Below are 13,996 nucleotides of genomic sequence, written 5' to 3'. Positions count from 1 at the left end.
TGACTGTGTGCAGCTTTTTGGACAACAAAAAATATATTTGTCTTTGTACTTTTGTAAGTTGAATTGTCCTTCTCAAAGAGAATAACTTATTGTGTTTGGTCTCCAACACAGAAACAAAGTAGAATCCAATTCAGGATCCTTAAATAGAAGGTTCTTCTCTCCCCGTCTTTCTTCAGCATTTCTTTCATAAAAGACTTCTCCAAGTCATCAATTCCAAATTGAGATAAAGTGAAAAGACTTTTGAGTCAAAGTACAAAGCAAAATTTTCTCTCTTAAACTCAATGTCCAAATCATTCTATCTCTCACATGCATGATGTATGTGGATTCAGTTGTTATATATCTAAAGTTATTGTTCGCTTTGGATACCTTTATAGGTGTTTTTATACCCTCCTCTCACAATATTGATTTCAATAAATTTTCTCGCATCCTCCATTCAAAGTCATAATCCTTTTAGTTTGGGACAGTGAGTAGTTGATCACTTGGGTACTCACTTTCACCAACTAAAAGACACTATGAGTTTGAGGTGGGGGGAAGCGGAATAATTTTCCAAAATAAAAATCACAAGGAAAGGATAGGAATGCATGTAAAAATACCAAAACGGACAATACATTGGATACAAAAACAAATCTATAATATATATTTCCTTTTTTTATTTGCTAGTGCAAGAATAAAAATGCCATGTCACATTATCACCTTTGTAATAAATATTGTATTAGTGAGTGTATATAATGATCTATTACATTTTTCATGCAAGAGGTCTATAGGTGATGACAGATAAAGATCTTACTATCACAAATTAAGAATTCAGAAAACAAAATATTCACAATAATTTTTCACCATGGATGACGTGGCTGTGTATGTTAGCATGTGTACATGCACCCGTGCCTACATTTGTTCCATGTTAAGTAAATATTTTGACAACGCACCACTTAGATTTTATTGATGCATACAAAAAATTGACTAATTTCAATATTTTTTTTAATATGTGATATAATAAATAAAGAATAATGTTTGAGACCCTCAAAAAGTGACCCCAAAATATCTCCATTTAATATGGAGTGTTGGATGTAAAGTGGGCCCTACATGTATGTTTTTAATCAATGGTTATTTTAATATCACATAGATTTGGGGGACTTTTGGGGGTGATATTTTGGGGGTCTCTAGCATTGTCCATAAATAAATTAGATATGTTAATGAAGGATATAAAATCTAAGCTAAACATCAAACTTATTCCTACACATTTTATTTTGAAAAATGTATAAACCCAAAAATTCATTCCATAAGAACAAAACAATACACCTAACGCCACGTTAACAGTCTAAGAAATTACAAACCTAAAAACAACATCTCCAGAAATATGACTCCCAAGAACTGATCGAATTTCACATTGCTCTTTTTTACGAAAAACTTTTATTCTTCCACACTTTTTCTCAACCCTCTCTTGTCCCTTTCAAAATCCATCATAACGCACACATGTAATTCCCGCGTCCAAATCTTCCGAACGTCTCTCCATGTAGTTAAGTTAGCCACAAAGTGACAACTTTATTTGCAGAACGGTACGTATCACATTGTCCATTAATCAAAACAATAAGTCGATTTCGAATTTCTTCCACAACGAATCTCCAAAGAGCACCTCATTACTTAAACAAAATTAATGTAATGTCAAATTTATATTATCATTATATTGTGAATTTGATATTAAATTCTTTTAGCAACACAAATTTAAATAAATATAAGTAGGCTTGGAAATTCTCTTAATAAAAGGGAAGTGCATTAATTAATCATCCCAACTTAATTTGATGAACGTGGCGGCGGGAAAATAAATAGATTTATAAAACTAAATAAAGTACACTCACTTTAAAAGCCCAAAAGATTTTGAAAATTCTTTGGCACCCCCCAAACTCTAAAAAGGGGAAAAAATTTTGATTTAAATTTAACAAAAAAGACCAAAAAAGTTGACTTAAAAATAATGTACACTCAAACCCACGCGTGCCAAAAAGCGCGTGGTATCCGCATACACCATCCACTTTTCTATTTCACAAAGGGCTCCAATCCTGATGAAGGGCCCCACATGATGAGGGCTGCAGGGCCTGAAGTAGAATCACAGACCTTCAATTTAAACAGAAGGACGTCTGTGATTTAAACTTCAGGACCTGCAGCATGGCCTACACTGCAGGCCCCCTTAACTCGGTACGAACCACGTAAGGCATACGTGTTCCATACGAATCCCACCGTTCATTTCAGTCAGATGAATCGAACGGCTTGTATACCTATGCTAAAAGAAACATGGGAAATGTTTATTCGCTCCAAACCTAATTTCTAACCCAAGCTTTTGGTTCCGAGCCTACTGTTGTGCCAACTTTTATTTGATTTATGATTTTGGCTTGTAACTTATTTGAAATTACATTTTGGGCACTGCATCGATTGCTTTATCTTCGGCTCTGGTCTGATTTTCGTTTCTCTCCTCTCAGTCCGGGCGAGATTTTCTGCTCCTGTTGGTTGGGGATGACTAATTCGAGTAGCTATTTCCGGTTTGGGTTCTTAATTTTTTCTCTGACAACTCCGAAATGTTGTTTTTGTCGAATATGTGGCTTTCTTGTGAGGAATTCAGGTTTTGGTTTGCGTTTTTTGGTTTTGATTATGATGATTTTTAGGGTTTTGAGGTCGATTTAGGTTGGTTTGGACTTTTGATGTCTAAGCACTCTTTATGCATTCCTCTTAAGATGCAGATGTGTTATCTCAAGCTCCATGGTTCTTGCTATTGTAGATTTTGCTCGAATTTAAGCTGTATGTCTCTTTTTAAAGATAACTTGCACGCTCTTGGTAGGTTTAGTTGTTTTAATTCGCATGTATTTGCATTGAAGTGATCTATTTAGCAATATCTTTCGGGTTGCTAGGAATTATATGGAAAGAATATCTGGAAAATTGAGTGAATCTTGGTATTGTTCCATTTGATTGTGTAAAAGTCATTATTTAGGCATTAATTATTTTCTGTGGTACATTATTTTAGATTTCAAATGTTCCTTGTGAATGCTAGTGAATTTGTTTCTTTGCATTTTCTAAATTTTATATCGGTTTATCTAGTGCAAATAATAAGTAGGCTATGATGGAAATTAATGGCAATAGAGCAGTTCCAAGTATGCTAGCATCTTTTTGGCTCATTCATCTAAATAATCTTCTGCAGGATGACATGATGACATTTTGAGGGGTGCATCTGCAGAAACGTGTCATTTTGGAGTAGGATTGTGCTACCTATTGAAATAGCAACTACTGCGTGTAACCGTTTAATGCCTGATATAGAAATTGAAGACGGGATACAGAATCTCTTCAAGCTAGAAAGCATTGCTCAGTGCCAGATTCTATCTCAAAGTGTGGGTGGTAACTGGCCAGTCCTGAATCACGGTCACTGGGTTGGAAGACTGGCAGTTTGCAGCACCTCAGGATTTTAATCAACAGTATTTCATTGAACGACAATTGGGTAACAATGAAAATTTCACTGCTTACTGCATTTTGCAGGGGTGCAGCCTAGAGGTCACAGGTTCAATTCTTAGAAGAGTCTCTCCACATATTATGTTGGGGTAAGGTCTGCGTACATTTTGCTTGTCTCCGAACCCGTCCACTGCGGGATCCTTGTGCATGAGTATTGTTTACATGTTTAACTTATTGAATTTACCATTGTGTCCTTTACTCTCTCTTTAGTAAGGAGGTTGCCTGCATTTACCATTGGGTCCTTTTTCTTGTGGTTTTTATTTTCTGTTGTAAGGGTTCATTTGTTCATTGGGGTTTCGTAACTTTTTCATTCAAATCCGTGCTTGTTTGTTTGCTGTCTGCAGATTCTGTTAAAGTTCCCTGTGATCAAAGCTTTTTGTCGAATTGACTCCAAGAGCTCAAAATTTCGGAAGTAACTTCAGAAATCAGCGGCTGAACACGGATGAACTTTTGCTTGACTGCTGAAATTTCCAGACAAAGCAGAACCAACCAGCTATTGAAGACGAATTACTGGTTATGATCATCACAATTTCAGTTGCTGAGGGTCTTCTGTCTTTCAATCGCAACAAGCAACAGAATGTATAGACAGTCCCATCTTGACAAAAAATTCTGGAAGGTCAGAGATTACTGAATTTTCTACAGATTTTAACTTTCCTAGAAGCACCAGCAACCTGAGAGGGGGCCACAGCCAGGCTCCCCCCATTCTCACATAATGCAGCAGTCAGCATATAATGACATGCAGTTGCTGCAGCAGCATGTGATGTTTAAGCAGCTGCAAGAACTGCAGCAGCAGCGGCAACTGCAGCAGTTGGGTGATACGAGGCAGCAAAATTCTTTAAACCAGCTTTCTGCTTTTTCTAAACAGACTGCTGGAGGTCAATTTCCTCCTCTGATCAATGGAACACCTGTTCATGATACATCACAAGTTTTTAAGAATTGGGTTCAGCGAGGTGCATCTCATGCTGGACAAGGAATCCCTAATAGAGTTATGCTTTCACAAGAGCAGGGGCAAGCTTTGCATTCTATGGGCGGTGTTCCTCAGCTGCATGACATATCTTTATTTGGTACCCCTATTGCTAATGGTAGAGGAAATTTGGGTCAGTATTCACATCTCCAGGAGTTATCTAATGATTCTGTTAATTTGATGGCCGATGCCAATGGTCAATTACAGAAACCTACGATGCAGTCATCAAGCTTCAATAATCCCTTTTTAGGGGATCGGCATGCTGTTTCTGGAGAACAGGTTGGCATGTCGCAAGGAGCTTTCATATCCAAACAGGGATCACAAGGGAGAAATATTTATGGACAAGTACCTGTTCATGGTTTAAATACTGGAAGTTTTTCTGGAAACCCTCAGGAGGGGAGTACTTCACAAACATCTGCATCTTTGAAGGAATTTGTTGGAAAACAAGATCAAGTTGGTTGGCCTTCAATGCAGCAAACAACAAAACAACTTGGCCCTTCTCAGGGTTTTGTTCCCTTGGACCCAATGGAGGAAAAAATATTGTACAACATGGATGACAACATATGGGATTCTTCTTTTGGCAGGCGTCCTAACATGGATAATGGATTTTCTGGCAATTCATTGGAACATACAGTTCAATCAAATACATTCCCTTCTATTCAGAGTGGCAGCTGGAGTGCTCTTATGCAGTCTGCTGTTGCAGAATCCTCTAGCAGTGATACGGGCCTACAAGAGGAGTGGAGTGGCTTAACTTTCCAGAATACAGAACAGTCGCATGATAATCCGCTTCCAAACTTCATGGACAGCGAGAAGCAACAAACTGGCTGGGTTGATAGCAACTTGCAGAATGCCTCCTTTAATTCAAAGCCATTCTCTATGTTTAATGATGGGAATATAAACTCAAGCTTCCCTGGCTTTCAGCAGGCAGCTGTTCAATTTTCGGTGGAAGGTAGGGAGGGTGTTCGCCAAGATGGCTCTCATGAAGCTACTGAGTACTGCAACCCTCAACAGAAGTCGTCAATTGAGGAGAATCAACGAATTCAATCATTTATGCATCTGGATAATTCGTTGGCTGGTCAAATGTACCTGCATTCAGAAACTGGTGCACAGAAACAGAGGATTGAATCACAAAACAGTGTTGGCCAACCATGTGGTAAGCTAGAAGATATAAGTATTGAGTTTCTATCACCTTGTGAAATTGTTACTTCATTAAGTACTCGAAACAACAAAAAACACTTTGGGCTTTGTTTGGCAGGTAATGCAGCCATGAACCAGAGGACATTTCCTGATGGTTTTCTGTGGAAGGGCGATGGGAATAGAGGGGCAAGTTCATTTTCTAGATCAATTGGAGACTCTGAGAAAGTGCAATCAGGAGCAGATCGTAGTCCACCCAACATAGAGAATTCACAGATACCAAACTTTTCTGCTGCAACAAATTCAAGCAGTTTTAAGGCCCATCTGCCGACCAATCAATATGTACCAGATAGCAATCAGACTGATTACAAGGAACAGCCCACTGTCTCTGTAGACAACAAGGGCAATGAGAGGGTGGGGAAAATTCATAAGGTGGGTAATAGTCCACCTGTTACTCATAATTATTATGGGGGAGCTAATGCAACATATGAAAAACAGCAGAAATGCTACCAAAATGAGAACTCTAATAATTTCTATACCTTGAAAGAATTGATTGGTCGTGGACAAGTACATTTTGGGCACTTCAAGTCTTTGAGTGATGTTTCCAGCAGCAACTCGGCTAAGGTGTATTTTGTTTAACCATACATAATATGTGTTTCTGCCAATGACCGTCATGGTTATTGCATATTTTAGTAAATGCGGGTTGTCTTTGTTTCCAGGGGTGCTTACCTGATTTGCAAAGAGGCTCAAAAGCACAAGAGGTTGCAACTTCAAGAGGTGATCATGTATCTAACTTTCACAGGTCAGTTTTTCACTGATGGCTCAAATGTTGTTGCTCAAACAATGTAGTCAATTGCATGAGATTACAATGGAGAAGAATTGCACTCTGGTCAATTTATTGCATGCATGCTAAAATCATAGCATTGTGTTCCTTTATTTTGCCATTTAATATTAATTTTACATAAACGTGGAGGTGTTCATTGTTCTACATTGTTCATGTTTTCTATTTATACAGAAAAACTGGTTACTTTTAATTTTTTGGATATTTCTCCCAAATTCTGCATGTAATGTTTGCTTATTAGCCTTTTCTGTTTGTTTTATCTCATAAATGCAGTCAAAATATGCTTGAGCTTCTTCACAAGGTTGACCAATCAAGGGACGATAGCTCTTTGTCAAACTTTGGTTCTAGTGACTGTATTCCTTCATCTCAGGGGCCCAGGGCAGATATGCCTAATGCCTCTTCCAGCCAATTATATACTCAGTCTTCTAGTTCTCAAGGCTTTGGCTTGAGGTTGGCTTCTCCATCTCAACAGTCACTCAATTCAAATCTTGTACTGTCCCCACAGAGTTCATGGAAGGCAGCAGGTAATCTAAATTCCGAGCTAGTAAGTACTGAATTTGGAGTGAAAAGTCCTACATGGCTGTCTCCCCAATCTGCGGTTCAGTCTTTGCCTACGTCACACAAACTGCACCAAGAGGCTCATTATGATAACCAATTTGGTAGTCCAGGACACACAGCCAACTCCTCAATTTTGAATATGCAAGGAGGTTCAAATGCATCAGTTACGCCAAGTCCACCATATTTTAAAAATCAACTTCAAATGCATTTCATGTCCAATATACCCGCGGCATCTCAATCTTCACAGGGAGTCTTACCCAGTTCTGCCAACAGATATCCACAGTTCAATCATGCTCCTTCCCAAGATAGTTCTCAACAGATGTTCCTCAACCCTCTCAGTCAACAAATCCCAGTTTTGGGGAATGTCCTAGTATCTCAGCCTTCCATCGTCTCAGGCATGTCTCAGCAGGGTGAAATTTCGGCAGGGCCAGACAGTTTGTGGAAAAATGTACTTCCTCAGCAACAGCCTTTGGATGTGAAATCTGTTGAGGTTTCATCTAATGTGCCTTCTTCCTTGGATCTATCAAATAATGGTATCCTGAGCACATCGGCTCCTCAAGGTTCAACAGATCGTAACTCTGAAAAATGTGAGAATTATGGTGTATCTTCTGTGAAGACACAGGGCTTCGCTTGTGAAGACGAACAGGCTGCAAAAGAAAGGTCCCTGCAACAGACATCAATTGAGATACCTGATGCTTCACAGATAAATGGTTTATCTCCAGGACAAGAACATGTGGAAAAGCTTAGGTCAGGTGCAGCTGGTCTTGCCTCAGGCTCATTGGTGGGATATTCTCGCCTGCACGAGCCTGATAGAATCGGGAACAATGACAATCCTGCCGATCCAGTTCCATCTGGTGATTCCAAAATGTTAAACTTCTTGACAGGAGCTAGAGAGTCTCTGACCGTAAAGGCTTTACAACAACCTGCTGTCAGAGATATATATTCCCCACAGACAGCCGGATTTAGTCAAAATGTTTCTCAGGATCAATCTGGCAGCAGCAATGCTGTATCTAATACTACAGACCGAGGCCAGATTGATCTGCGAATGGCGCCTTCTTGGTTTAAGCAATATGGGGCCTTAAGAAATGGGCAAATGGGGCCTATTTATGAGGATAGGGTTGGAAAGACAGCTGTGGGGCAGTTATCTCTTGGGAAGTCTTCCCAGAATTTGCATAGCCATCCTTCAATGGAACGCCTGGATGGTGCTGATGCTACTCATGGTGGCAGGGTTTGGCCAAGAACAGCTGCCACTTTGGTATCTGAGAAACACTTATCGGCCCTTAATGTATTGCCCCCAGATGCTGCCAGTCAGAGTGTAGCTATAATGAGACAGAAGAAGCGCAAAATTGCAACAATTGAGCCACTACCTTGGCACAAAGAAGTGATAGAAGGCTTCAGAGGGCTTCAAACTATTTGGTAAGCCTATTATCTGAGTATTCGATCCCTCTGTCTATTGATGATTGATTATAAGTACTTGCTTAGTTGCTCTAACCACAAGTGACATTTGTTAGGATTTTGCATTGAACCCCCCCCCCCCCCCCCCTTTTTTTCTAAAATTCTTATCATACCAGCCCTGTGTGAGAATTTTTTTTTTTTCCTTTGTTGATAACAATAATACTCTTGTGCAGCATGGCGGAACAAGAATGGGCGCAAGCCACAAATCGGCTGATTGAGAAGGTGATTGTAGTTAAAGGATTATATCAAAACTTTCTCTCGTAAGATATTCTCCTGTATGTTGGATCCAAAAGTGGTTATAATTTTGATTCTTCCTATTACAGTTACAATATGAGGTTGAAATTATTGAAGATGTACAACAATCGCTTCGATCAAAAAGAAGGCTTATAATGACAACACAACTCATGCATCAATTGTTTCGCCCTGCACCGGCAACCCTTATCTTAGCCGATGTGACCTCACACTATGAAAGTGTATCATACTTTGTTTCTAAATTGGCTGTAGGGGATGCTTGTAGCCTCGCCAATTGTGCAAGAAATAGTTTGCTGGTGCCCGCAGATGACGATAACATGTAAGTGCTGATCTCTTTTTCTTTAAATACAAAGGAGTTCTCTTCCATCAGAGAGAAAGCGTTTATCAGGTCGAAGAGAATACCCAAGGTGTGCACGTGATTGCACATTGAGAAATCTTAGCATTCTAACAATTAGACTTGTAGGATTTTTTTACAGTAAAAAATAAAGTAGTTTTTGGTTATCCGGTCATTAATTCGTTTGCTAAATTCTTCTGTGATCAGGGAGAAGCTCAAAGACACTAAGAAACGTAGTGACCAACAATTTTCTGAAATAGTGGAAGAGCTCATAGGTAGAGCGAACAAGCTAGAAAATGAATTCCAAAGGTAAGAATTCATTTATTAACTCTCCTGCACATGAAATCTACAGCTTCATTTTCCACTTGCACAAGTCTATGATACCAACCTCTGGGGAAAATATTTTCCAGATTGCCTATTCAATTCAGAGAAAATGTATTTCATATGTCATTTACCTCTTTAGGCATTTTAAATACCCTTTTAAATTTGGAAAATACTTCATTCCCCAAAAAGTGACCCCAAAAGACCCCCAATAAATGTGGAGTGTTAGATGTTATGTGGGCCCTACATGTGTGTTTTTAATCAATGAGTATTTTAATGCCACATATTGGGGGTCACAAAATGGGGATGTAGCATTACTCTTTAAATTTATCCTTGTATTTTCATGTTTTTTGTCTTATATGGCATGTAACCCACCTAATCTGTGTCTAACTATGTTATTGCATTCCTGCTGGATAATGCCAGATTGGACAAATCAGCATCAATTGTGGACTTAAGATTGGAATGTCAGGACTTGGAAAAGTTTGCTGTCATCAATCGTTTTGCTAAGTTTCACAGCCACAGTCGGGCACAAGTAGATACCTCTGGAGCCTCTTTTCCTTCTGGTGCGCCTAGATCATTTCCGCAGAGATATGTCGCAGCGCTTCCTATGCCTAGGAGCATTCCCGAAGGGGTACAATGTCTTTCATTGTGATTATAATTGATTGGTCTCCAACTGAATCCTCTTCCCATTGATACTCTACATTTCATACCCTCATCCGCATGTATATCAACGGCCAATCTTGACTAACATATGTGCTGGCTTGCAAGATGGAATGCATGATGGGTCCATCCTAAAGTAAATTAAGGAAGGCAGATTGTTTTCATTTTTGGTGAAAAGTACATATTGGGTTTTGTATATTTTGATCAGGTTTTAAGAATTTTAGGGAGTAAACATACTCTATAGAGCAAGAGGATCAGTATTATGGATGTGCCATTTAGTTTCTCTTCTTTCTAAGGAGTTACATGAATGAGCTTAATGTGAACTACATATTTTAATGCTATAACCATCTTGGCCAAGGCTTTCTTGGTATTTTCTCCCCCCCGCCCCCCCCGCCCCCCCTCCTTTGTCTCATATTCTCAGATTTCTCCTGTTGTAAGCTGGAAGCAAACAGAACAGTTGTTGGGAATCCGGGCATAATCAAGAAGGTATGGATCTGAACTTGGCATTTCATTAAAGATAGCCTCCTCTTTGCACTTGTACTTTCTTGTTACCTAAACTTAAAATTTTGTTGCTGAATGCAACAGATGCAACTCTGAAAAGGATGCAGAAGCTTCCATTGATTTCTTTGAAAAGTACAAGGTTTTTCAGACATTGATTCTGGTGTCCCCTCAATGTCACGAGAAGGGAATTATATTAAGGAGTAAAAGACAAAAGGGTGACTTTTTAATGACACAAAGGAATAATATTGTTACTTGGATTCAAAGTACTCGATTGTCTTGGTCTTGTCCTTTTTAAATTGATTGAAAGCAGTAGCAGCAGTGACACGTCAGTGTTTTGGACACACAAAATCCTAACTAATATAACTAACTTCTTGTTCTGCTCCACCTTGTCAGCATCAATATCAGTATCTGCTCCATTCATGATTGAGAAAGTGATGTATGCGACCCATGATGAAAGCTGAATCTATCCAATTAACGGCACCCACAAGCAGAATAAAGAACAAGAGACCAAATTCAGTCAATTTACATATAATAATACATACTTGTAGGGTTAGCTCCCATGTTTTTGGGTTCCTTTGATTGGTGGTGTGGCCAACAAACCAACAACATTCCTGCTGACATCCCATGTAAGAGAGAGGGCTTTTGTCTCAAACATTCCAACATGATGGAGATGAAAAATATTATTATTAACACACAACTCCGTCTATAGAGTATATGTAGACTATAATCCACCATCATCACCACGTGTGGATCCCTTCATTGGGATTTGGGACCCAAATTCATCCAAATTACAACAGTGCGATTTTTTTTGTTTTTAAGGTCGAAAGACAAATCAATATAGATTACACATTTAGCGGTAATTTTCTCTACCCAATAAGGTAAACGAAACTCATCAAGACAAGACTCATAAACAAACGAAACAAATTAAAACCTACCTATACCAAACAACAGAGGTATTACATCGGGTAGAAAACCTAACTTTGAAAAAAAAATGAAAACACAATACAAAAATAAATAGAGGACTCTTGTCTTTACACTAAGGAGGGAAGGATTGAAAACAACAAACTTGCCTCTGCATAACAAGATTTATCGGTTTGAAACCGTATCCAAGACAAATATGAAAATAGAAGCAAATCCAAGTGTAGATCGCAAAAGATTGACCATCATCATCATCTTCTTCTTCATTGTCGATAAACCCACAGGTAGAAAACGTAAAGAACTCAAATTTTTGACAAGCATACTAAAGCTGCCCCACTAAAAATAAAGAAAATAAAGTATACTGGAGGTGGAGAAGAAGGATCTTCACCTCCTCTAGCCAGATTGTCAGTAAAGAAAGTTTTTATGATTATTCCATGTGCGGTACTAAATAGATAAAATAAAATAAAAAAAAGAGTTACACACGTAATCATTGATTCCTTTCCTATTCACCTTCAGATTACTTGTTAGGCAAGTCGCTTGCCTCCCTCTATATATGGAGAGTCCTTGTGTGTTAAAGTTCATTAATTCATCGTTCAGCCTCGCCGCCGGACTGTAAAACCAGAGAAAACCCTAATCTTTAAAACCCTCAAAAAAACACAAAATTATGGATTCAGTGTACTCCAGTTTCTGTCCAGAATGCAACAAGAAAAACACAGAAATCGTGCTCGATCACGCGGCGGGGGACACAATTTGCTCTGAGTGCGGATTAGTTCTCGAAGACCGGTGCCTTGACGAAGGATGCGAGTGGCGAATCTTCACCGATGACAACAACGACAACGATCCCAAACGCGTAGGAGCTGCAATTGATCCTCTATTGAGTAATTCAAATCTCTCAACCTTTATCTCCACCTCCAATCGCGGTGGTGCCACTGCCGTATCTGATAGTGTCTTGAATTCGTCTCTTGCTCGGTTTCAAAATCACAAATTAAGCGCGAATAATGACAATCTGATTAAGGGTTTCGAAGCAATTCAGGCGATGGCGGATGGATTGAGTATACAGAAAAACATAGTGATTAGGGCTAAAGAGATATACAAGAAGATTGATGATGAGAGACAATGCAGGGGAAGGAACCAGAGTGCAGTCTTCGGTGCTTGTTTGTTTATTGCTTGTAGAGAAGTTAAATTGCCGCGGACATTGAAAGAGATATCTGTGGTTGCTAATGGTTCTACGAAGAAGGAAATCAATAGGGCTAGTGAACAAATCAAGAAGACATTAGATGTTGAGACAGGAACTTTACATGCTGGGGACCTTGTGAGGAGGTTTTGCTCTCACCTTGGAATGAAGAATCAAGAAATCAGTGTTGTTCAAGAAACTTTACAGAAATCCGAAGAGCTGGATATTAGGAGGAGTCCCAAATCAGTCTTGGCTGCAATTATTTACATGATCAGTCAGCTTTCAGACAACAAGAAGCCTATTCAAGGTAATTAAATTCATACTTCTTGATTTTTTGTTAGATTGTACAATAGTAGAAATAAAAACCCCAATTTTGAGAGAATCTGTTCTTTGTTGATTTTTGTTTTGACAAAAAGCAATGTGGATGTAGATATCTCATCGGCAGCTGAAGTTGCTGAAGGGACAATCAAGAAGTCCTATAAGGATCTTTATCCCTATGCATCAAGGATTATACCGAATCGGTATGCCAATGAGGAGCAGGTTCTGCAGAAACTTTGCCAACCTTGAAGAAGTTGATTCGTAATGCGCAAAGCTGCATATACATCTGCCCCCCTATTCACTCTTCTGCTGTAGTGCTGGTAGTTCTGTGTGCTAAATTGAATTGAATCGTATGAATCGATTGATCAAAATTTTGAATCGTGAATTGTAAGATTCACTTAATTTATAATAACATATCGTAATCACATAAAATAGAGAGCTATGGTACTAAAAAACATATTTATAAACAATCTAACATGAATTTCATACTACTTGTCTGGATCTGATACGATAAATTAGTCGTTGGCAACGGATGCTGGATATTATGAGCACGAACAATCTATGGAGAAGGGATTTTTCATGAACAGTGAACTTAGAGAAGGGTTTTATTTTTATTATTTTAAAAAAAAAATTAATAAGAACGTGCTGTTTTGAATTTTTTTTAAAAATAAAAAAATTCATTATTGAATCCTTCGTCTTTCCCATTCGTATCAATTGAATCGGTATGAATTGAATCGTGAATTAAGACCGTTCAAGCTACGAATCAAATCGTTTCGTCAAATTTTAACAACTATGTCTGTGTGTATATAGACCATATTGCTGGACAGTAAACTAAAATTGGACTAAGGATTTTGTGCTCCAATAGGAGATCCTCATGCTTCAAACAGACTATACAGATGGTCTTATTTTTGTTAATCTACCACAATCATCATGTCTTTTCTAAGAAGCTAGTAAGTTGGGAGATGTGCAATGGGCTACTGAAGGAACACAATCATCGTACCTTTTCGGCCTCGTCTTTGTTCTATGAAATAAAAAAATAAAAAAAAAAGAGGCTGTAATTATGCCACAATAACAACA

The 13,996-nt window shown here is 38.6% G+C and overlaps 2 protein-coding genes and 1 long non-coding RNA gene across 3 annotated transcripts; all 3 read left to right on the top strand.

Moving 5' to 3' along the window:
- Window positions 1-2,375: 2,375 nt before the first annotated feature.
- LOC120016533 lies at window positions 2,376-10,378 on the top strand. The gene is made up of 10 exons (XM_038869357.1): window positions 2,376-2,531; window positions 3,185-3,578; window positions 3,834-5,606; window positions 5,709-6,211; window positions 6,307-6,389; window positions 6,702-8,402; window positions 8,615-8,663; window positions 8,765-9,012; window positions 9,235-9,336; window positions 9,772-10,378. Exons 3-10 carry the CDS (start codon window positions 4,202-4,204, stop codon window positions 9,998-10,000), a joined length of 4,320 nt encoding a protein of 1,439 aa, XP_038725285.1. The 5' UTR covers window positions 2,376-2,531; window positions 3,185-3,578; window positions 3,834-4,201; the 3' UTR covers window positions 10,001-10,378.
- Window positions 10,379-10,401: 23 nt separating this feature from the next.
- LOC120016532 lies at window positions 10,402-10,835 on the top strand. Its single transcript, XR_005472002.1, has 2 exons — window positions 10,402-10,494; window positions 10,594-10,835. It is a non-coding gene; the product is annotated as an uncharacterized LOC120016532 (long non-coding RNA).
- Window positions 10,836-12,037: 1,202 nt separating this feature from the next.
- On the top strand, window positions 12,038-13,247 carry LOC120017282 (transcription initiation factor IIB-like). Its single transcript, XM_038870456.1, has 2 exons — window positions 12,038-12,908; window positions 13,032-13,247. Exons 1-2 carry the CDS (start codon window positions 12,092-12,094, stop codon window positions 13,166-13,168), a joined length of 954 nt encoding a protein of 317 aa, XP_038726384.1. The 5' UTR covers window positions 12,038-12,091; the 3' UTR covers window positions 13,169-13,247.
- Window positions 13,248-13,996: the final 749 nt, after the last annotated feature.

The sequence above is a fragment of the Tripterygium wilfordii genome, chromosome 15, assembly GCF_013401445.1.
Source record: "Tripterygium wilfordii isolate XIE 37 chromosome 15, ASM1340144v1, whole genome shotgun sequence".
NCBI lineage: Eukaryota > Viridiplantae > Streptophyta > Magnoliopsida > Celastrales > Celastraceae > Tripterygium > Tripterygium wilfordii.
This window is presented reverse-complemented; position numbering and strand designations above follow the sequence as displayed.

Excerpts from the sequence above, each read along its gene's own strand:
- LOC120016533 (XM_038869357.1), top strand. The coding sequence starts at position 4,202 with ATGCAGCAGTCAGCATATAATGACATGCAGTTGCTGCAGCAGCATGTG. Across the intron at positions 9,013-9,234 it reads CCCGCAGATGACGATAACAT|GGAGAAGCTCAAAGACACTA; the intron begins GTAAGTGCTGAT and ends TTCTGTGATCAG. Across the intron at positions 9,337-9,771 it reads CTAGAAAATGAATTCCAAAG|ATTGGACAAATCAGCATCAA; the intron begins GTAAGAATTCAT and ends GGATAATGCCAG.
- LOC120017282 (XM_038870456.1), top strand. The coding sequence starts at position 12,092 with ATGGATTCAGTGTACTCCAGTTTCTGTCCAGAATGCAACAAGAAAAAC. Across the intron at positions 12,909-13,031 it reads CAACAAGAAGCCTATTCAAG|ATATCTCATCGGCAGCTGAA; the intron begins GTAATTAAATTC and ends ATGTGGATGTAG.